Below are 25,000 nucleotides of genomic sequence, written 5' to 3'. Positions count from 1 at the left end.
CTTGTTTTAAAAGAAACGTGCAACATTGTAGCTCTATCCTGAACATAGGCTATCCTTACCAGTTTGAATATTTATAATACTATACTATTTTCCTGTGTAATACAGTATGTGTTTTAAGCCTGTTAAAATAACAAGAAACATTCCATACTATTTACTGCAGATTAATAACTACTGTATGTGCTATGCAGTAGGCTATATACCATCAAATATGAAATCAAGCCATTTAATAATAATGATAGATACCGCCCACAATAATAAACAGTAAAAATGTAAAGCCATTTATAATGTTGAGAGGGTACAAATAACGGGTCCATTTGGTTACATTTGTACACTCTCAAGAGTTAAATGAACAAATTGGTTTCTAGCGTCGAGGAGCTGCAGATGGTCGTGTTTTCCTTCACTGCATCATGATTACGATGAGTCACTTGAGAAATAAGACGAAAGAGGAAGAAAAAGCAAACACGCATGCATGGGGGAGGAAAGAACTAAGTCTTTGCCTTCTTGCAGTTTTCCAACTCTGTGAATATTGCATGACCTCTAAAAAAGACTTGAGCGGACGGAGGGCTGAGAAGTGGAGTTGGGTGTGTTGAATAAGTCAAGAGATCAGGGTGGCACAGGCCTGCATCAGAGATGTGCGCGTGTGTGTGCGCGTGTGTGTGCGCGTGTGCGACTGTGCGTGTGCGTGTGTGTGCGACTGTGCGTGTGTGCATGTGGGCGTGTGTGCGCGTGTGTGTGTGTGTGTGTGTGTGTATGTGCGTGTGTGTGTGCGTGCGTGCATGCGTGTGAGTGACCGAGAGTATGAATGTGTACGTGCATGAGAGAGGAGAAAGAGCAAGTTGGAATAGTGGGGTTAGATAGTGTGTATGGCATGCATGCGTGCGTGGATGTGGGACGAGAGAGAGAGAGAAGGGGAGACAGGATTTTAACATGCTAGAGAAGTAGGGGTGAAATAAAGAGATGAAGAAAAAGGACAAAGGAGAGAAAAGAGGAGAGGAGAGGAGGTTTTGTATTATTAATAACAGTCATGAGTATGGAGAGACATTTTGTCCATTAGGAGTTCAAACAGAACGTACTGTTATCTCTATTTCTGTTCCCCTTACCCTCAAAATATACAAACACAACTCAGTGCACCGTGATCTACTCCCTTCACCTCCTCTCCTTAAACACGCACTCCACCCACCGTGATCTACTCCCCTCACCTCCTCTCCTTAAAGACGCACTCCACCCACCGTGATCTACTCCCCTCACCTCCTCTCCTTAAAGACGCACTCCACCCACCGTGATCTACTACCCTCACCTCCTCTCCTTAAAGACGCATTTTTAATAATGTTTTTGTCTCTGTGAAAGCAGGTCACGTGCCACACGTGACATGAAATTCAGGTCAAGGACCCCCAAAACGATATGTATTTGGCTGCGGAACCCCCCATCTCAATTTTTTTTTGTGCCAGGGATTTTTCAAAAATAGCAGATCTACAAGCTATTTTTTAATAGCCAAAGTATAAAATATGCGTGGTTAAAGTGGTTAAAATGATATATTGTGACGCTGTATTAACTCATTTTGCTGGGGACCCCCTGGTACCCCCCCAAGGACCCCTGGGGATCCCTGGACCCCACTTTGAGAACCAATGGACTAGAGTAAGTGAAAGAACAAGCGTCAGCAGCTCTCGCGGGCGCATGCATATGTGTGTGTTCGCTCGCGAGCACGGCACACTCGCTTCCCTCTGGAAAAGACAGTTTTATCGCTTTATTGCCTTCCAGATTTATGCTTCCTTGAAGGATGGAATCCCAAGGCAAATACAGCCGATCGGCTGTGGATAAACGAGAATCTAGGCTCAGTCAGTGGCCAATGTAGCGACATGTAGCGTCTTCAGACGCACACAGACGATGTTATTATTCTGTTAAAGTTTGCACAGAACACAACCTTTATTCTATCACTGCCTACATTGTAACATTATGGCATTTACATAACAATTTAATTTATAACTTAGAGATTCTAATTATAATAAACAGACATTAAAAAGTATATTCAAAATGTTGAGGCATAATTAGCCTAATATTGCACTTTTCCATAGTGATACATGTGTGACCGAGATGTGTTTAATGTGTGACCTGAATTGTTAATGAGGGCACAGACAGAGCCAAGTTCAAGGTACTATGAAACTCCTTAATAGATGTTTTTTGGGTGATAAAAATACTTTTTGATCATTATTGATCAAACATTTATATTTCTGACCAAGTTTGGATGTGTAAACTTTAAGTCCTCTATTTCCAAGTTAATTCCTTGTGTTTTTAATGTTGTTTTTTAACTAGCCAGCTGGCTAATACGGGCACATTCCCTCAAAACCATCCCTAAATAGAGAGCATGTGTTCCTGCTTCTTTTAAAGGTCCCTGAATACTCTCAACTGTACTTGCTCCTGCACAGTAAACTCCTGGTAATCATTGTTAATTTAATTCTGCGAGTGATCTGGGTCAATTTTTACACCCTCTGTGTGCCCTAGGGGCTCACTGAGTAAGAGGGCATACCACATAAAAAGGGCCATAGAGCGTCTTGCAGCTGACCTGCGGGTTCAAATGCGACACAAGGCACTTTACTGCATGTCATCCCTCTTCTCTCTCGCCTTTCCTTTCAGTGCCTTCTCACTCCCAACTGGTCTTTTTGACGCTTGGTCAGGGTACCTTTCGTGTCCGAATGATGCAAAAGACAGATCATAACTGATTCCAAACCATATCAGTATGCAAACAGGATGGCACTGAGTTGGCAGACATGGGCTTCGCGCCACCTGGTGCGGCCACTCGCTTGGCTGGCGCCTCACTCGGGCGTGCCTCACGGGGCTCTGGCGCCACATCTGACTCTGCATCTGTGGTGTTTTAACTTGTTTTGAACAAAGAATGTTTTTGATGGCAAAATCGCCTTGCTATCAGTCAGCTTAGTGATAGCAAGGCTGTCTTGTAATCTGAAGGACACTGGTTCGCCTCCCAGTCCGCCCATGTTTACGTGTCGAAGTGTCCCTGAGCAAGACACTTAACCCATAACAGCTGCCTCAGACCCCAGACCACTCATCATGGCCATCTAAGCAGCCATCATCAGCTGGGTGAAGCTGAAAACTGAATTTAACCCTGCATGAGTAATAAAGGTACAAAAAAGTAAATAATGGAGACTACTGACGTAATATTATCGACGTCATAGTACTGGTGTCATACAGTTATAGAGCCTGTATTGTTACACTCTCTGAGTTAAATTAACACTGCAGATTTTACTGTGTGCTGCCTGTCATCTCTATACTTCTTCTTTAATCTCCAAATACCGAAATGTGAATCACACACTCCTCATGTCCTTCCCTCATCCCCTAATATCATGTCCTCTCCTTGTTCCCTTCTCCACATACTGTATCTCTTGAACAATCCTGTCTGCTGATGACCCTGAGCCGTACACAGTAAAATACTGTGTGTCAATTTAACGCATATAAAAATTTCTACTGCTCTCAGTGTATAGTATATCTGCCATTCTTTTCCAAGAACAGCAACCTGTCTAGTGATGGGACGATATGAAAATGACATTGTGTAATAATAAATAATTGTGATTAACAATATTATCGCGATAATCAGAATACGCTTAAAACTTAAAATGGCACTTTTGTTTACCATCCCTATAGGGAGGAACCTACGCCAAAAATAGCCTCGTAGAGCTTGGCAAATCAATTTGTGTAGTGTGAAATAAGAGCGTACCAAATGCGCTCTTTACAGGTCCATTGTATCAATTACAGAGGGTTTAAGTGGTACTGAATTTGCAGCTCAACAAAAGATCATTTATCCTAGTGTATGACGGAGGACAATTTCACTATAAATTTAAATCTCTGCGATACGATTATTGTGAGCGTTTTTTTATCACGATAAACGATAACAACGATTATCGACCCATCCCTAAACCTGACACACCCCAAAGAGGGTCTTTGAGTATCTTAATGCTTAACTATCTTAACTGGATTCCAGTGTCTGTTCAAATATAAAATCAGTGTCACATGAGTCCCTGTGTTTTTACCATCACAGCTGGTATTCTCTAACCATAATGTGTCTGGATTTTCACACGTCTGTGATATCAATCAACACATTTCTGTCTCCCGATTATAGAACTACAGGTGTAACTCACTACATCATGTGAACAAAACACAAACACACACACACACACACACACACACACACACACACACACACACACACACACACACCCACACACACACACACACACACGCACACATAGGCTATGCAAAAGCTTTTATTTTCTGTACCGTTATGCCTGATTTATGCTTAGGTGCATGCGGCTGTCTACCATCGAAAATAGCAGGATCTAAAAGCTCACAATGTGTTGCAACCATAGACTGTATAAAATGAAGGTTGCAACGTGTCACATTGTGAGCTTGTAGATCCTCTATTTTCAGTGTGCAAGACAACTAGGTATACAGTAACTCAGGCTTCATATGCTCTCACCAAGTCAAGGCAAGGAGGAGTGAACACATAAAATGAAGTAGACTGTAATTATTACTGCATACAGAAAAAGATAAAGCCCAGCATTGTGCATAATGTTTGTGACTACAAGTTCCCAGTCAGAATTCCTCGACAGACTGCATGGGAAAATCTGAAACTTATAAACGCATTAGAATCCTCAGTGTTAATTTAAGTCTCAGAAAATGGATGCTTAAACCCTGTATGTATACTTTGCTGACTGGAGTCCCCCATGGGTCTACTACTGTACTACGTTAGTGTGGATTTCACTGCATAAACCCATCCATATCAAAACAAATACAATATGAGTCATCACATGTGGATAGGTTCATACTGCTATGGTGCTGACTACAATCGCCTATTAACGGCATTAGAATTTGACTGTGTGTGTGTGTGTGTGTGTGTGTGTGTGTGTGTGTGTGTGTGTGTGTGTGTGTGTGTGTGTGTGTGTGTGTGTGTGTGTGTGTGTGTGATTCTTAACATGAGAAGTGAGACATCTGTTCAGTGCTGCCTGTACTATTTCCAGATAATGACAAAATGTGCGCCTGAACACACACACACACACACACACACACACACACACACACACACACACACACACACACACACACACACACACACGCATACGATAACATACAAAGACACCATGCGCGTACGCCTGCCAAACAGATTACACCCTTTACATTCACACCGCATATTACTAGCATGTGACATGTGTTAGTCAGCCTACGGACTTACTTAATAGTAATAATTACACAAACAGAGACATGCACGCACACACACACTCTCTCTCTCTCTCTCTCTCTCTCTCTCTCTCTCTGACACATGTGTAGAATCACAAATGCAGTGATGTACACACTTGCACACAATATATCACACATGCAATGGAAAAAAGACTACTACTGCACATACACAGACACACACGCACACGAACACGCACGCACACACACACACACACACCCACACACACACACACACACACACACACACACCCACACACACACACACACACACACACACACACACACACACACACACACACACACACACACACACACACACACACACACACACACACACACACACACACAGGCTATGCAAAAGCTTTTATTTTCTGTACCGTTATGCCCTGATTTATGCTTAGGTGCATGCGGCTGTCTAACATCGAAAATAGCAGGATCTAAAAGCTCACAATGTGTTGCAAAGTGTCACATTGTGAGCTTGTAGATCCTCTATTTTCAGTGTGCAAGACAACTAGGTATAACTCAGGCTTCATATGCACACACACACACACACACCCCATTACACGCACACAAAAAAACTAAACCTAACCCTATTCTATACTAACCTCACTCCGTCAAATGGAAGAAGCTTGCGACACACATTTTGTTTCACAGCGTACTTGCATCTGAGACTTCGGGCGCAGAATCGATGACAGACGGAGTTACATTTTTTCAAGCTACTAGGCAGGTGATTGGATGATCCCGCCCCTAGCAGCCGCTGATTGGTTCGTATGCGCAGCGGTTCGGGCAGCTTTACTCTGTGAGCAATCCCAGACCCTCCTTCCTGAAACCAAATGCAATGCAATGCATGAGATTTCCGGAGGGAGGGGGTGTTTACCAGGCTAATTCTATACATGGTTCCTCTTTAATTATTATTTGAAAAACATTTGAAAATAGTGAAAATTGTCGATCTACAGGCTCATTGATTTACGGAGAAAAAAAAAACGTAAAAAGTTGAAACATATAGATATGAGCTTTCTGCCCAGCAGCGATGATATATTTACAAGTTGAGTTGGGAAACATGAGGTTTGGGCAACAAGTTGACTAGGGGGTGTGACAGGTAGAACAGAAGGCGCGGCAAACACAAGACAGGTGTGTAGGAAAGGCAGGCTGGGGGAGGGCTACAAGAACACAGGGAAAGAGTACAACCGACAACCAAACACTCCCGAACATAAACCTATTCCGTGAACATACTGTTAGTCACTCCAACACCCACACACACACACACACACACACACACACACACACACACACACACACACACACACACACACACACACACACACACACACACAGATGCAGTAATCCTAATAATGGTTGTGACATCGGTGCTGACAGCTGTGAAAGTCTGACTGACATACAGGACAGAGGATGGCCTCATTCACTCATTCACCTGGACGCACGCACGCACGCACGCACGCACGCACGCACGCACGCACGCACGCACGCACGCACGCACGCACGCACGCACGCACGCACGCACGCACGCACGCACGCACGCACGCACGCACGCACGGAATACATTCATCGACATATGCACACAAACACTGACACGCACACACACACACACACACACACACACACACACACACACACACACACACACACACACACACACACACACACTTGTGAAATCTAAAGAAGAAAACACATTAACACTCATTAATGTTTGATGCCTTCAGTCGAAATGGCGCCACTCTCTCTCTCTCTCTCTCTTTCTGTGTGTGTGTGTGTGTGTGTGTGTGTGTATGTATGTGTGTGTGTGTGTGTGTGTGTGTGTGTGTGTGTGTGTGTGTGTGTGTGTGTGGGTGTGGGTGTGGGTGTGTGTGTGTGTGTGTGTGTGTGTGTGTGTGTGTGCGATCAGAAAGAACATAAAAGAGAGAATAGCTCAATGGTTGCTGATGCAAACAGGCAGCACATGATGACACACTATGACTCATCCACAGACACACGTACTGAACTGTGCACATGATAACATGCACCTGCTTCTCTCTGACTCAGTTCAACTGAAATGAAGTGCATGACCGACCGTTATATACAGAAGAAACTGCCATGTAACTCAACTACTCAACTAACACACACACACACCCCACACACCCACCCCCGCCCGCCCACCCATCCACCCCCACACACACACACACACACACACACACACACACACACACACACACACACACACACACACACACACACACACACACACACACACACACACACACACACACACACACACACACAGGGAATCATGTCACTGGACAGATTTACAGAGAGGAGAGGAGGAAGAAGGGAATTTACAAACAGGGGAAGGAATATCAGAATACAGCGAGTGAGGAATGAAGGATCCAGGACTTATCTTAATGAATTAAAAGTTATTTTAACCAGTCTGTATGGTAGAGTATGTTAATAAAAATGTATAACACGGCTTGGTTGAATGCTTGATTCTGATTGGTCAATCACTGAATTCAGCGGTGTGTTCTGGATAATGACCGATGAGCTCAATAACAGACCGGTGTCTAATCAAAGGCTCAGAGCACCTGCTGCGTTGCTTGATTTTGTGCTGTATCCAACATTTCAGCCATGTAAACAAATGCACAATGTAATTTACAGCTAAACATTGATCTCAAGAATGTTTTTGAAAACATTTGAAGCGAGAAATAGACAATGCAGTAACCAAAAATGTATTCTATTTGATCAACACTACCTGTTGTTTTGCGAGGCGACCGTGTTGCGCTGGACGGACGACCGCACCTGGCATAAATTAATGGAATACTTTCATACCGTAAGCAAGGAAATACTTTTATTTACTTAAATATCTTATATATTGGTTCAAAGTTTGTCCTGATCAATAATTCACTCAACCTCAGATCCAACGCCTGGCTGTGCTACTCTGTGCCCACTCTGCCCACTGAGGCTGGCGAAAAAATACTATTTAATTTTGGACCGTGGGCCTGGAACGACCTACAATCCAGACTCAGACTGCCTTCTTTGGTTTCTTTCAGAGGTTTTAAAAGGATGGTAAAGGAGAGGTTTACCAATTGCTGCACCTGCCTCGACATTTATATTGTTCTATTTGCGTTCGCAGGGTTGTATAGTATTTATTGGATTGTTTTTATTCAGATTTTAATGCATTACTGTAGGTATCTTCACTTAATTTGTATCCGGTAGTCATTATGTATGTCTGTTCTGTCTGGCTTTATCATTGTTAAGCATGGAATGTGTGTAACTCCTGCCTCTTGGCCAGTGCATATAGAGTCTCAATGTATTTTTTACTGGTTAAATAAAGATTATATACTGTATATCTACACATCAGCAGTGATTGGAGGTAGGTGGTCTCCCTACTCTAACATTGATACATTTAGACCCTGGTGTCAGGTACCTGCTGGTTGACAAGTTCTACTTCCTGAAGTTCATGAGCACAATATGTCCCATGGCCAAGCAGGGATTCCCTCTCGCAAGAGCGGTACATAAAACGTATGGATTGTAGCTTTAAGGAATGACAGATAGAAAGGGGTAGATGGAGCGGTGATAACTGTCATCCCTACTTAACATTACATATTAAATCTGTCTCTCTCTCTATTTATATAAAAACACCTCAATGCTCTGAATTATTCATTCATGAAGCTCCACGCTCTCTGCCCTTCTCCAACTGTACTCTCTTTATATAGCTCTCTCTCTCTCTCTCTCTCTCTCTCTCTCTCTCTCTCTCTCTCTCTCTCTCTCTCTCTCTCTCTGCAGGCTGGAGGCTACTGTACACGTGTTTCAGCTCTGCATGTCAGAGCTCCTCACAGTCTCTCTCCGTCCTTCACCATCTTTCTACTTCTCAATTCATTCCTCAATTGCTCCATGACATGACATGACATGACATGACATGACATGACATGACATGACATGACATGACATGACATGACATGACATGACATGACATGACATGACATGACATGACATGACATGACATGACATGACATGTAGTCATGAAGATGAAATTAGATGACCTAAGATGAAATTGTAAAATGATCATATAAAAAACTGTGATGAATTGAGATGACATGACATGACATGAGATAACATACAATGAATTGAGATGACACGAGATAAGAAGATAATAAGCCCTGTGAGCAAATATCACTCTCTCATCTTCCCTCTCCCTCTGGTCTCCATCTGCCTGGTTTTCCTCACTCTACACAGCCTGGGGCCTCAGTGTTCAGTGCACAAACATATGCAGGCACGCACGCACGCACACACACACACACACACACACACACACACACACACACACACACACACACACACACACACACACACACACACACACACACACACACACACACACACACACACACACACACACACACACACACACACACACACACACACAGACCTTGTGACAGTTTTAATGCGGTAAAATTTGACCAACTCTGTCACATGCACGCGTGTGTGAGAGAGCTCTCTCTGTATGTACTTGTATATTATGTTACAGTACAAGAGAGAAAAACGGAACGGGGCGTGCCCGTTTTCCTGGCGCGGGAGGCCGGGGCCAGCCCCCCGAGGGAGACGAAACGCCTCTAATGACATAGCTTTTGGTATTTTTTCAAAATGTATTTTTCAAAACCCATTTTTTCCACCCAGTGCCAATTGCCTAAGCTGTAATCCTGGGCACTACTCTCCCTCTGCCAGCCTGGGGCCCCGAACTGAGCTCATGCTTCCTTCAATGCGTGAGAAGTGAGCAAAAAACCCGTCAAACACGTCATTGGCACGTTGCGCCATTGCGGTAAAACACGTGAAACACGTCAATGGCACTCAATGATCACAATGCGCTGCAAAGCGACAGCATTGTCTTTCTCTCACCACATTTTCCATATTTTGTAACTTGAAAAGGAAGTTTTAACATCTGTCCTTTAGACACCCTGGTTGAACGCTGCAAGTCTTCTTTAAAGTATCCAATTAAATGAGTGAGATCAGTGTAACTACAGATAAGAGTGATATGGGATAACTAATTAACAACAGAACATTTTAAAGCAGAAACATGAGAATAAGTTGGCTTAATCAGCATCCATAACTTATTAACAAATTCAATCAGAATTATGAGTAATCTGATTTATTTAACGAGGATTAGGATCGATTACACGGAATACATTTAATTAAACTGAGAGTAAATTCAATTAGGAGCATGTTAATGAGAGTGAAATGACAGGATGAGACTTAATCTGACTCATTTGACTGAGGTCAATAGGTTACTAAGTGACAGTTCCAACTGAAACACAACTGAAACACAATAACAAGGAATGGGAGACTGTGCGCGCGCGTATGTGTGTGTGTGTGTGTGTGTGTGTGTGTATGTGTGTGTGTGTGTGTGTGTGTGTGTGTGTGTGTGTGTGTGTGTGTGTGTGTGTGTGTGTGTGTGTGCACAGGTGAGAAATAGAGAGACAGAGAGAGGGAGAGAGTAGAATAGGGAGATTTCCAAGGACAGGTATGCCCATAGGGAGAGAAGGGAAGATAGTACATAGTAGTAGAGGTGAATGACAAGAAAGGGAGGCGGTACAAAAGAATGATGGGAAAGCGAGGGAGAGTAAACAAGAGAAAATGTGTGGGAGGGAAGATACACTTAATGGAAGAAGAGATAGAGAACAAATGACAGAATGGTAAAGAGATGGCAGTCAGAGAGGTGGGAAGCAGAGCAAGCGAGAGAGAGAGAGAGAGAGAGAGAGAGAGAGAGAGAGAGAGAGAGAGAACGTGTGGGTGGGTGGAAAGATAAATGTAAGGTCTGGGGTCAGACTGAGGCAGTGGAAAACCATTGTTTGAGTTACTATTGATTGTCTGGATGGAGATGACTCGTGCGCAAGTGTGTGTGTGTGTGTGTGTGTGTGTGTGTGTGTGTGTGTGTGTGTGTGTGTGTGTGTGTGTGTGTGTGTGTGTGTGTGTGTGTGTGTGTGTGTGTGTGTGTGTGTGTGTGTGTGTGTGTGCGCAAGCGTGCGTGCTTAGATGCATGTGTGTGTGTCTTACCTCCACCCGGTGTGGTGCGGGGTTGAAGCCACACAGGTTGCACACCTGGGTGTGACACTGCGTACAGCTATTGTAGTTGGGCGGGTCAGAGCTGCCCATGTTGAGCTCTGTTTTACACAGAGGGCAGTTCACCTTGGGCTTCTCAGGCTCTGGGGCAGGGACCTGGGCAGTAGGCTTGGACTCCTGCTGCTGTGGTTGTGGCATCTTTTGATGATGCGCAGTCGACTGTTGAGGCGGCTGTCCTTGTTGTTGCTGCGGCCCTTTTTGATGATGTGCAGGCGACGGCTGCGGGGTCGGCCCTTGACTGTGCTGCGTGGGCTGGTGCGGTTGTTGTTTTTGCGTTGGAAGGTGAGAGCCGCCCGCTTGAGGTGGGGCATGGGGACCCCCCATCCCGAATGGTTTGGCACCAGGGGGGCCCTGTTGCTGTCTGTTTTCTGGACTTGCGTTGCTGAATATGACTTTCCCTCGGGCGGGGCTGGGCTGGGTGGAGGCTGTGGTCAGAGGCTCTACGTTGATGAGGGTGCTAGCCTCTTTGAGGAGCGACGCCCCGAAGCCAAACAGTTTGGTCAGGCCATCCTGAGCCGGGGGAGGGGCCTGACTCTGGGGCCGATGAGCCGGAGATGAGCCGGCGCTCCGTGTCTGGTCATGCAACCGAGAGGTGGCAGGCTGGTGCATCGGGGAGCCTCGACCCAAATCGGGCTGGGATGGAGCCTTGGCCAGCCCAGGGAGGGGCACAGCGCCAGGATGAGGAATCCGGGGTCCGCCGGGCTGGCTGGGGCCAACCCTCGGCCCAATAGCATTACCTGCAGCTCCAGGACCTCTCTGGGAGTATGGGTCGGACCTCATACCCTGCTGGGAGGGCCCTGTCTGGGATTGAGGCCCCCCGGGGCCTGGGTGTCTCTGCAGGCCCGGGGAGGCCTGAGGTTGAGCCTGGGGCTGGACTTTGGGCCCTGTCTGGGAGGGAGGGTACTGCTGGGGCTGGGACTGTGGGAATTGCTGGGGCTGGGACTGTGGAAATTGCTGGGGCTGGGACTGTGGAAATTGCTGGGGCTGGGACTTTGGAAATTGCTGGGGTTGGGACTGTGGAAATTGCTGGGGTTGGGACTGGGGATACTGCTGGGGATGAGTTTGGGAAAATGGCTGGGATTGGGAGTAGGGTTGTGCCTGGCTATAAGGCTGACTATGAGGAGGCTGTTGGGGCTGTGTTGGCTGGGGTTGTGGCTGGGCTTTGGGCTGGACCTGGCCGTAGGGTTGACTATGCTGTTGCTGTTGTGGCTGGGTTGCCTTGGATTGTGGCTGGACTTTGGGCTGGGTCTGTGCCGGTTGAGCTGGCTGGGGTGTGGGCTGCTGAGGCTGGACGATGGGCTTGGCTTGGTGGGATGGAGAGTGGATCTGCTGCTGGCTCTTGGAGCGAGGTGTGGTCATGTCAATACCCAGAGCCCTCTGCATCTGACAGTTCAGGCACAACCACTCCTGGACCTGCAGTGACACAGAAACACACAATTACTAAAAAACTGCAGACAAAACAGAGACTTATTGGTGGTGGTGACGGATGAGTTGTCTAGAAGAAGGTCTGTCTGTCTGTCTGTCTGTCTGTCTGTCTGTCTGTCTGTCTGTCTGTCTGTCTGTCTGTCTGTCTGTCTTTCTGTGGGTGTCTGGGGTTCAAATCACAAACCACTTGACTGATCAGCACCAAATGTCTTGTGCACACTGCCAACAGTCAAAACAAGTAAACACCTGGATATTTTTTACAAACTTGTGATTTTCAGAACTTGAAAAAAAATTACATTATGAATGATAGCAGATCTACAAGCTCACACCACATTGCATTGTGATGCATTGTGAGCTTGTGAGATATTTTCACTACTTTTTTTGTTGTTGAAAATGTCTAGAGAATCTTTGACTCTTTGGGGAAATTTTCAATAGAGCAATGCACTGATATTAAAAAGAAAATGTACTTAGTAGCGTTGTATAATTAAGTACTTTTGTATTCTTAAGTACTTTTAAAAGCATGTGCTTTTGAATACTTAGGCAAGTACTTTAACTCAAGTACAAATTAGACAGAGCAACTTTCACTTGTAGTTGAGTAATATTTGACCAGGAGTATCTACAGTATACTTTGACTCAAGTACTGGGGTTGAGTGTACTTTGTCCACCACTGCATCCAAGATTCAGCATTACACCCTGTAATGTTTTTTAATATGCCATGTTATTATCGCTGCTGATGTTAGATTTTATTGAATAGTTGGAAAAGAGATAGAGACAGACGACAAAGGACGAGAGAGACAGAAAACAAGACAAATAGAATAGACAAGGGCAACAACAAACGGAACGACACTAATCTAAAATGTCCCAGTCATTCAGTCATCCTCCACTCCAGACACGATCACTCCATGGATTACTTTATCTATCTATCTATCTATCTATCTATCTATCTATCTATCTATCTATCTATCTATCTATCTATCTATCTATCTCATCCTCTAACACAAATGTCAGAGTCATGCATCAGATTTCAGAGAGAGAAAAATAAATAAATAAAGAGAGAGAAAAGACACACACACACACACACACACACACACACACACACACACACACACACACACACACACACACACACACACACACACACACACACACACACACACACACACACACACACACTTGGGATGTCATTTGGGATAGGTATCAGCTGTGTCTGTCAGTCAACAATTTTCAAGAGCAAACCGAGAGCTGGTTACAGCTTATCACAAATGATGTGCTTGTTTTACAGCTGAGCTGTAATCAAGCAGTTACAGAGAAAGCAACATTAGCCTGTGGAGTGTGGACCAACTGATTGCTGAGATGAAACCATAAACACACACATGCAGGACGCACGCACGCACGCACGCACGCACGCACGCACGCACGCACGCACGCACGCACGCACGCACGCACGCACGCACGCACGCACGCACGCACACACACACACACACACACACACACACACACACACACACACACACACACACACACACACACACACACACACACACACACACACGTGTGAAAGCGCATGCTCAGTAATACGCTATCTAACGATAAGAAACATCACCCTTCCTCCTCTCCTCTTCCTCTCCTTGTCTCTCCCTCCCTCCTCCAGATGAGATGTGATGATAGTACCTCATGAGCAGACCTTGCATCTCTGCCTAATATTCCCACTAATAGAACACACACACACACACACACACACACACACACACACACACACACACACACACACACACACACACACACACACACACACACACACACACACACACACACACACACACACACACACACACACAGCCGACCCCCCATATAGAACTGTATCAAACTGTGCTTTGATCTACTTTGGTCCTACATTCACTCTACAGCTCTGCATCCATGCGGGATCCACATGTAAAAATTGTTAACTCTGATGGCCCCGTAAAATAACATTTTTACACTCTCAACTTAAAACCTATACAACAGTATGTACTTCATCATACGCTGAATAGCGAAAATAGCAAATCTGCTATTTCCGCAATAAATAAAAGAAAACAAATCCTTGAAAATGTTGATTTGTTTTCTATTTGCCCAAAATTCCAGGGTTAGTATGGTTAATACTACACAGGATTCTTTGCTGTGCATATGGCAGCAAAACATAACCCACCAAGCTAGCTTGTTAGCATAAACTGTGCAATTCTATTCTGCCATTCTGTCTCCGACAGCAGACACTTCTTCACAACCTCCCTGTCACATACCAAGGTGGCGAGACAAAATAACACGCACACACACACACACACACACACACACACACCCACACCCACACACGTATGCTCACCCATCGCCTGTGTCACGCGAGGTGCTCGCACACTGGTCCTTGGAAACCGTTTCGGGATGATGTGGGAAACGGGGGGGGAAGGAATATGGAGCAATGTCTGTGTCGGTCACGTACCCCAACTAAGCATTTCCTCCTCTGCCCGGACGCCGTCCCATCATGCTTTGCTGTCCTAACGTTCCCTAGCTTGACAGAATTACTGATCCCCGCTTTCTGTTATGTCAGCGCCTGCTGCTGCTGCTGCTGCTGCTGCTTACAGCCTGACATCTCCTCTGCTCTCCTCCTTGTCCCTCCCTCCCTGCTTCCATTCCTTTGTAGCCTTCCCCACTCCTCACTATATCTGCTGCTCTCCATTTCTCTATCCCCCTCTCCCATATGTGGGTTGCTTGAGCAGGCGAGAAAGGAGGGAGATTTGAAAGTATAATATCCCCGGTTCAGGCTCCGCCCATACTCTGTCCTGCCATGATCACTGATGAGAGACACACAGAGAGGGGGGGGGGGACCCACTTTTCTCTCGACCACACAAAGACCAAAAGAGAGATAACAAGAGGGATGGGAGGAAAAGAGGGCAGGGTTCAGCTATGGTGAGGAAGGATGTATGGGAGAGAGAGAGAGGGAAGGGAGGGAATTGAGGAAAGGGAAAGAGGGAGGGAGGTAGTGAGTGTGAGGGAAAGAGAAGGATGGATGGATGGATAGTTTATTAATTAAACGGACAAGGACTGAACAGGGAGAGGGATCAGTAAATGAGGGATGGATAGAGAGAGAGAGAGAGACGGATGGAGACGAATGAGGGATGGAGACAGTGAATGAGGGAGACAGGCAGTGATGGACAGAGAGAGAGTGAATGAGGGATGGATACAGAGAGAGTGAATGAGGGATGGATACAGAGAGAGTGAATGAGGGATGATAGAGTGAGAGTGAGAGGTGGTTGGAGAGATTGAATTGGAGTGATTGGAGTGAGTGATGGATGGATGGAAGGACAGACAGACAGAGAGACGGAGAGATGGATGGAGAGAGGGAGTGAAAGATGGATGGACAGAGAGACAGAGGGATGGATGGATTGAAAAGGAGGGGCTGTCGTTAATATGCTGGCAACTCATCACACGGCACACGCATATGGCAAAATGGCAACTTGCGACCAGAGAGTTGACAGTTCAAATCCCACCCTCCAGGGAAAATCTTGGTTCAGGAATGCAAATGAGAAATGCAGCTCTTCTTCAGCAACTACTGTCAAAGTGCCCTTGAGCCAGGCACTTAAACATATACCTGCTCAGTGGCCAACAGAGGAAGCCTGCAGTGGATGTGTTGTGAATGTGTGTGCTGTAGAAATGGAAGTGAAGCAGGGCTGTATATGGAGAACAAAAGTTTTTCATATAGTCCTGTTTTAGAAGAGGCGAAGAGGCCAATACACACCCCTTTTTGAATTGTATTCTCTACTGAGTCAGACAGTGTAATACGTAAATAGTTTAAGGGAAATGGCAGCGAAGGATCTACTGGCATTTGACCCTGAAGTCAGCAGGGGTGTATGTCACGGGGGTGACAATTTACGTTTCTGCTGGTACTGTAGGTGCTCGTACTGTGTTTGGGAATTTGATTTATTTTATAGGTGAAGGTGGAAGAGAGCAAACTATGCTCTAAAACTGCATTCACACTGGACACAATTAAATTGCAGGAAACACATCACTGTTGTAGGCCTGACCTCGACTAAGTCGACTAGTCGACTGGTTAGTCGCGGGGGGTCCGAGTCGACTAAGTGTCTCTTAGTCGACTCTAGTCGGGAAAAAAAAAAAAAAAAAAAAAATTTTTTTTTTTTTTTAAGGGCCAAAAATGTTTTAAATTGTTTTTTGGCCAAGTCTACACCTGCAACCACACGTAACTTCCACTTTATTCTTCTTATTCCTCGTCTTTGTATTGGTATTGTTTGTGTTGGAGCGCCTCAGTACGGCTGCAGAGTTCATGTGCAACCTCTTCCAGAGAGAGATAGAGACACTAGAAACTCTGCTGGAGACAAAACAAACTGTGTAGACTTGGCCCTTTGAAATAAAATGTATTTTGGCCAAAAAAAAAAAAAAAAAACTGTTTTTTTTTTATTAGTCGACTGTCAGTCGACTATTGGCAATTAGTCGCCAATTAGAGTCGACTAAACAAATCCTTAGTCGGGGACAGGCCTACACTGTTGCATTCACACCGGTAGTCTCTCGAGGCCGGACTGTTGACTCACAGAATTTTCAAATGCTTCCGTCATACAGTCATACAGCAGCGGAATCGTTGAAAATGATCCCCTCCACTTTCATTTCGTCTTTGCAGTCACTTAACTTTGTCCTACAGTAAATCAAGAGTCGAAGCATATATAGCTCGCTGCTTAGCAGAAATGGAAATTCTAAAATATATTTTTGTGAACGATAATTACGAACAGATGGCAGCTTCCGTTCTCTGCTTTCAGGAGGTGTAGTTCCAGACTCTATATAGCATTCAGAGATTGTGGAATAGTTGTCTTGGCTACGCGAGACTACAAAGGACGTGATATTTTAGCTTGAAGTGATATTTCCCCCACACACCCACTAGCTGACTGTCACTCTGTTTGCTTCAGCAAAATAATGTGAGGTTTTTCAAGTTAAGCGAATCACGCTTTTCACGTTGCACCAGCCAAAAGAGAATTTATTCTTGCTTCTTTACTTTGACTCAACATTGAATCGCGTAGCTTAAAAATATATGTGATCTCTGAGTATAAAAATGTACCATTTTTACACTCTCCGTCATTACACTCTCACCACTTAAGCCCTAATGCAAGTCGTCGCTATGCACATGGCTTTCACTTTTACTTTATGACTGGGAAATAAGCAAGGGATAATTGACGGCAAGCTGGTTATTGTTGAGAAATAAACCCAGACAGGGTGATGAAATCCTGACGCGGAGCGTAGAGATTTAATCACCCTGAATCCCGCTTATTACACGGCTACTTAATACATTAATAAATTGACCCAAAAGTAACAACAAGGTACCTTGCAAGTATTTCATTGCAAGGTTAATGAAAGTATTCCATAAATGTATGCCAGGTGCGGTCGTCCGTCCAGTGCAACACGGTCGCCTCGCAAAACAACAGGAAGTGTTGATCAATTAGAATACATTTTCGGTTACTGCATTGTCTATTTCTCGCTTCAATGTTTTCAAAAACATTCTTGAGAGCAACGTTTAGCTGTCAATGTCATTGTGCGTTTGTTTACATGGCTGAAATGTTGGATACGGCACAAAATCAAGCACCGCAGCAGGTGCTCTGAGCCTTTGATTAGACAGCGGTCTGTTATTGAGCTCAGCGGTCATTATCCAGAAATAACACATCACTGAATTTGGTGATTGACCAATCAGAATCAAGCATTCAACCAAGCCGTGTAATAACAGGAAGTAAATTTGTCTGGAGGGGAGCTTTAACCACCGGGATTTCAACTGACTCTAAATGTTTCTGTGTTCCTCCTCCACCAACCAGATGGGTCAGCATGTACTGAGCTGGGTGGGTACGTTTCTCTGCTTCGTTTTGAGGCAAGTTGCAAAAAGGAATTTACCTTGAATAGTTATTCACGAGTACAGACCACGCCTTCAAACCAAACATTGTTTAACATTCTTTATTTAGAAAAGAAGGAGATGGACCTGTCAGGAAAGGAATTGGTTATGCATGGCTTAGGCGATGGAGGGAAGGAAGGGAAGGAAGGTGGGAAGGAAAGGAGGCTTTAGGGGTGGGGATGTAGGAGTGGAGATGGAGGAGGAGATGATGTGTAGACAGGGAGGTGATGAGGAAGGGGGTGAGGATGAGGGAGTGAAGACAAGGGGTACGATTTATCTAGTGAGGAGGGTAAGTGAAGGATGTAAGGTGTGAGGATGGTGAGAGGATGGCTAGGGTGAGGTGAGCTGGAGGGAGTGAGAACAGAGGAAGGGGAGGTGGGGATGAAGGGGCATGTGAAGCCTGGATAAGGGGCGCAAATGGGAGTGTGGGACGGAGGGCGTCGTAGCCCTGGGGAGGGATGAAGGACGGGGCCCAGTGGGGGCGCGGCCCTGGGGGAGGGAAGGGCGAAGCCCTGGTGGGGGAGGAAGGGCATAGCCCTGGTGGGGGAGGAAGGGCATAGCCCTGATGAGGGGTGGAAGGGAGCGCGAAGCCCTGAGGGGGGAGGCATAACCATGTGGCTCCAGGGGGGGTGGAGACCTGAGTATTTGGCTTAGGGTCTGAGGAGATAGGCGTCAGTCTTGGCAGTAATCTGTGGACGCACCATCACTCGAGACCCCGTCTGGAACCTGAAGACTAGGACAGATCGGAGAGTACAGAAGAAAGGGTAGGGAGGGAGGGGTGCGAAGAACAATGCACGAATGGCAGGCGGACCTGGCAGGTTTAAATACCCTTACTTATTGGTAGAAGGGGTGGAGTTCAGGGTGGAGAGCGATTAGTTACCATGGCATCGGTGCCACTGTGAGTGGCAGGGGTGGAGCTATGATCAGTTACCGTGGCAGATAAGTCGAGGGAGGAGTTGGCTCGGTTACCATGGTGATCGATCAAGCTTGTAACCTAGAGAGTGAGCTAGGAATGGAAATAGATCATGGGAGTAGAGTGAGGGGCAAGGTTAGTACTGTAACAATCTCATTGTTTGAAGGCGTAGTCTTCCTCCTGAACATACATTGTACCAACTCCATTTCACGAGTACAGACCACGCCTTCAAACCAAACATTGTTTAACATTCTTTATTTAGAAAAGAAGGAGATGGACCTGTCAGGAAAGGAATTGGTTATGCATGGCTTAGGCGATGGAGGGAAGGAAGGGAAGGAAGGTGGGAAGGAAAGGAGGCTTTAGGGGTGGGGATGTAGGAGTGGAGATGGAGGAGGAGATGATGTGTAGACAGGGAGGTGATGAGGAAGGGGGTGAGGATGAGGGAGTGAAGACAAGGGGTACGATTTATCTAGTGAGGAGGGTAAGTGAAGGATGTAAGGTGTGAGGATGGTGAGAGGATGGCTAGGGTGAGGTGAGCTGGAGGGAGTGAGAACAGAGGAAGGGGAGGTGGGGATGAAGGGGCATGTGAAGCCTGGATAAGGGGCGCAAATGGGAGTGTGGGACGGAGGGCGTCGTAGCCCTGGGGAGGGATGAAGGACGGGGCCCAGTGGGGGCGCGGCCCTGGGGGAGGGAAGGGCGAAGCCCTGGTGGGGGAGGAAGGGCATAGCCCTGGTGGGGGAGGAAGGGCATAGCCCTGATGAGGGGTGGAAGGGAGCGCGAAGCCCTGAGGGGGGAGGCATAACCATGTGGCTCCAGGGGGGGTGGAGACCTGAGTATTTGGCTTAGGGTCTGAGGAGATAGGCGTCAGTCTTGGCAGTAATCTGTGGACGCACCATCACTCGAGACCCCAAAAGAGAAAGCATAATTAGTCATTAATTAGAACATTTACTGGACCATGGATATGTGGGCGTTCCTAAGGTCTTGTACATTGGTTCTAAAATACGTGTGTATGCTTGAGAAGTCCAATGCCCGAAGTCCAATGCTTCTCCCCGGAGAAGGTACCTACGGGGTATCCGGCTTTAGTAGGAGTGAGAGGGACGAAGGGCGTAGCCCTGGGGAGGGAGGAAGGGCGAAGCCCTGATGAGGTTGAGGAACCGGTAACGGGTAGCGATGGAACGGTCTGTGTTGAACGGTTCAGTAGGAAGGGCGTGGGAGGAGCGCCTGGTATGGAAGTGATGGACCAAGGGTTCGTAAGGGCTGAGTTGTTTAAACAGATAGATGGGAGTCGTTTGATGTTTTGTTGTATGCTACGTTTTAGCACTAGACATGGGGTGAGGTGCTCCAGTCAGAAGTTAGGTTGCTGCTTGGTTGCTTGGTTGGAAGACTTGCGAAGTATGTTGATCCAACCAGCGAGGATATCGGGAATGTATTGCTGGATGGTAGGGTGAGGAGCACCGATGGAGAGTTTGTTATGGGGTTGATATGTAGGTGTGTTTTATGGTCATGGCGTTGACCAGGGATAAGTGACGTAGGGGAAGAGCGTGATGAGGAATGGGTACAGAACGGTAGGTTGAAGGTGGAATTGTTGTTGACGATCCGGGCAATCCTTCTGCTGGGTACTGTGGTAGGACTGAGAAGGGTGATCTTTGTTGGAGATTAGGTTGGCTGTCTGAGTGTATAGAACAGAGCGGCTGGTCAATATAGGAGCCCAAAAGAAGCCGCGACAATGGTCTGGTGGATTCGAACGGTACGTGTAATCGAATGGCTTTAACTGGGTAGTCGATTCTTGTAATCGAATGGCATCTTCGGCTACTTTTTTTTTTTTTTTTAGCAATCAATGATCTTTGCATCCTCTTCAGCTGACTCCTCTGTGGATGGATGAATGAACAGAGGGTGAAGGGATGGAGGGAGGCGCTCTGTGCCGAGGGAAGGGGAGTCACACAGTGCCGAGGGAGGAACGAGCGGAGGAAGGGAGGGAGACAAGCTGTGCAGATCCGAGGGAGGGAGGCACGCAGTGCCGAGGGGCGGGAAGGCATGCACGCAATGCCGATTCAATGGAGGGAGGCACGCAGTGCCGATCCGGGGGAGGAAGGAACGGGAGGAGGAAGGGATGGAGGGAGGAACGAGCGGAGGAAGGGAGGGAGGCACGCTGTGCAGATCCGAGGGAGGCACGCAATGCCGATCCAAGGGAGGGAGGCATGCTGTGCCGATCCGAGGGAGGGAGGGGAGGTGGAAGGGCGGGATGGAGGGAGGCACGCTGTGCCGATCCGAGGGAGGAGGAGGCGCACGGCGCCGGTCCGAAGGAGGAGGAGGCGCAAGGAGCCGGTGGAGGGAGGAGGAGGTGAAGGGAGACGCATGGCGTCAGGAGGAGGGCGTGCTTTGCCAGTCCGAGGGAGACGCAGGGCGGCGGGAGGAGGCGTGCTGAGCTGGTCTGGGGGAGGAGGCGGCGCGCAACGCCAATCCGAGGGAGGAGGCATATGGCGCCGATCCGAGGGAAGAGGCGCTGGTCCGAGGGAGGGCGGGAGGGATGAATTGGTGGGAGGAGGGGTGAATGATGGATGGAGGGGAGGGATGGATGGATGAAGCTGCATGGGACCAGCTGGATGTTGACTTGATGTAGGCCAACGTGTGCTCTGAAGTTGAACTGCGGTTGCAGGGACAGACATCTGATGGGGATTTGGTGCAGGCGGTCTCTGGCAGCCGTAGTGGTGTTACTGCTGTGGCAGTGCCGAGTTGTGCTGGATTGGCGCAGATGCTCTTGGGGCAGCCATGATGGACGTCGCTACTGCGTGACGATCCCGGGGCTGTGGAAGGTCCCGTCGTTGCCGGGTAGGGGTGGAAGCCATGGATGATGACTGCTGTGGCTGCTGTGCTGGGTAGAAGGGCAGCTAGAGCTCGAGGCCAAGAGCGTACGGTGGCATCTGTACAGCGGCTGCAGAGAGAAAAGGGGGGGGGGTGACACACAAGGGTGGGGTGGGAGGGAAGAAAAGAGGAGGTTGCTCCGAATGCCCATGACCGTTGGGGGGCATCTGAGTGGGGGGTGAAGGTGCTAGCCGGCCCGGTGCAAAACACTGGCTGACTAGCGGCCTCGGGGACGGAAGCAGGGGAGAGACAGGGTTAGAGGGAGGTTGGATGATTGTGCAAGGGGTGGGATGACAGTGAAGCCTGCGACAACGGGGATGAAAACCTTTGCCAGGAGGTTTGGTAAGATGGGGGAGGGATGGGGTAAAGGGGGATAAAAGGAGGGAAGGGAGGGGGGAGGGAGCAGGCACAGGGGTGAGGGGAATGCATGGAGTAGTGAAAAAACGGCCTGGTCTGCTGGACCGCGGCGGTTAATAGGTATAGCGGATTAGCAATGGCTAAATGTGAGTAGCAATAGTGGCTGTGACTACAAGCCGAGTGGTAGAGTAGTATAGCATTAAATGCTAGCGGGCTGCACGATTATAGCCAGCATGATGATCAACAGTTGTCGAGGACAATATTGAGATCATGATTATTCATTCATTTTAGTGACAATAGTTGTATTGGTCTGTCACGAAACATAACACAACTTTCACGTAAATTCCTCGTACATTCCTGCTCATGTACACATTTTTAAGCTCAGTGTGTCATACATTTAAATGTCAATAATCATGTTAATTTAATTGTGGGAAGTTAATCGTGATTACGATTCAAATTCGATTAATTGTGCAGCCCTAGGGGAAAGTAGGATTAAATGTAGGGATGAATGAGGGGCTGAATGAATGGAGGATAGAAGGATGGGTGAAAGGATGAGTTAATGATGGGGAGACAAGATGGAGAGGGATGTATGATGGGAGGATAGTTAGAAGGATTGGTGGAAGGAATGAATGAATGAATGAATGTATAGCAGATTGCTTCATATCATAGCCACAATAAATCAAGCTTGTTATTGTATTCAATCCTTCCAACATCGTACGAATAAATGGTTGTGTATGAATGTTTGTCGATGGAAAACAAATTCTTTATTCAAGCTGAATATGTTCTTAAATGAGGGTGGACCTACTGAGGTACTACGAGTGTAGTGGAATAAGTGTAAACATGTTTTACTGTTATGATTAATAGTAACATGTCGTGATTATCTTTGTATGAACTTGATTAGCACAAATTATTGAAGCAATGCTTGTTGCTGTTATGCTGTTATGGTAACATCAAACTGACTTTTGATGCAAGTATTTCGTATAGCAAATCTATTGCAAGTAGTAGGAGATGTCAGGCTAAATAGAAGGATGTTTAAGTGATGGGAAAAAGAGGGTCTGGAAGGGTAGATGGAAGTGTGGTGGGGAGGAATGGAAGATGAATGGGTAGATGGATAAAGTGGGGGGGGGGGGGTGAAACAATGGAATAGATTAGAAGGGGTGATCAGGCATGATCAGACAGCATAGTGAAAACAAGCAACATGCAGGACAGTATGAAGTGTTAAATATGAATTGCATGGGTAGGCTACTAAGCCTGCAGGAGGGGAAACGTTTGGTATTGTCAGGATGTTGGAGTAGACTTAACTTTTGTGTGTTGTTGCGTTGGTGGAGCGGGAGAATCATTTGGCGCGGGCTCGGCGCAAGGCAGCTCTGGACCTGAGTGTGACGTCGCCGAAGCGCAGCGAGGGTCCTGTGGATTGTGCCGGTTTTGAAGAGGTGAAGCGGCAGGGAGAGAAAATGAATTCTCCGGTCGCGGTGGTGTCTGTATCCCGCAACGTTGGTGGGTGGCGTTGTGAAGTACAACCGGGAAGTGCCGTGACTCGCGGCCCGCGAGACGGCATGGACCGGGTCGCTGACGAATCGTGGAAACGGGTGATAGTGGGGATTGCATCGCTGGAGTACGGGAACGCCGTAGGTGGCGTCTGTCTGATGTTGCACCGAAGGAGGAAGAATGCTGATGTGGTCCACGGTACGTGATGAATAATTACTTTATGATCGATCGGCGATTTGGCGGAGAAACACGTTAGGAAGCGGCTTGTGTGCGACTGAAGTTGCAGATTGCTTGAGGGAGTCGTTCTTCTACGTGCGAAGAACAATGCACGAATGGCAGGCGGACCTGGCAGGTTTAAATACCCTTACTTATTGGTAGAAGGGGTGGAGTTCAGGGTGGAGAGCGATTAGTTACCATGGCATCGGTGCCACTGTGAGTGGCAGGGGTGGAGCTATGATCAGTTACCGTGGCAGATAAGTCGAGGGAGGAGTTGGCTCGGTTACCATGGTGATCGATCAAGCTTGTAACCTAGAGAGTGAGCTAGGAATGGAAATAGATCATGGGAGTAGAGTGAGGGGCAAGGTTAGTACTGTAACAATCTCATTGTTTGAAGGCGTAGTCTTCCTCCTGAACATACATTGTACCAACTCCATAAAAAGTCCACTGAATAATCTCTAAGATTGGAGATTGAGCTT

At 46.9% G+C, this 25,000-nt stretch overlaps 2 protein-coding genes across 2 annotated transcripts in view; both read right to left on the bottom strand.

Moving 5' to 3' along the window:
- Window positions 1-11,448, bottom strand: part of LOC308097508 (protein bassoon-like) — a gene marked incomplete at its 3' end in the record, with an annotated part of 79,973 nt that extends 68,525 nt beyond the window's left edge. The window contains 1 exon segment of the mRNA XM_080445320.1: window positions 11,284-11,448. Within this exon segment, the coding sequence (XP_080301446.1) occupies window positions 11,284-11,382 (99 nt within the window). The 5' untranslated portion in view covers window positions 11,383-11,448.
- The window catches only part of LOC308096431 (uncharacterized protein), a gene marked incomplete at both ends in the record, with an annotated part of 72,500 nt that continues 58,911 nt past the window's right edge, over window positions 11,412-25,000 (bottom strand). The window contains 2 exons of the mRNA XM_080443853.1: window positions 11,412-11,592; window positions 11,624-12,762. Of these exons, the coding sequence (XP_080299979.1) occupies window positions 11,412-11,592; window positions 11,624-12,762 (1,320 nt within the window). The remainder of the gene's footprint in view (window positions 11,593-11,623; window positions 12,763-25,000) is intronic.

This window comes from Gymnoscopelus braueri (genome assembly GCF_963280865.1).
Source record: "Gymnoscopelus braueri genome assembly, chromosome: 12".
Taxonomy (NCBI): Eukaryota; Metazoa; Chordata; class Actinopteri; order Myctophiformes; family Myctophidae; genus Gymnoscopelus; species Gymnoscopelus braueri.
Note: the sequence above shows the minus strand (reverse complement) of the source record. Positions and strands in the feature narration are given on the sequence as shown.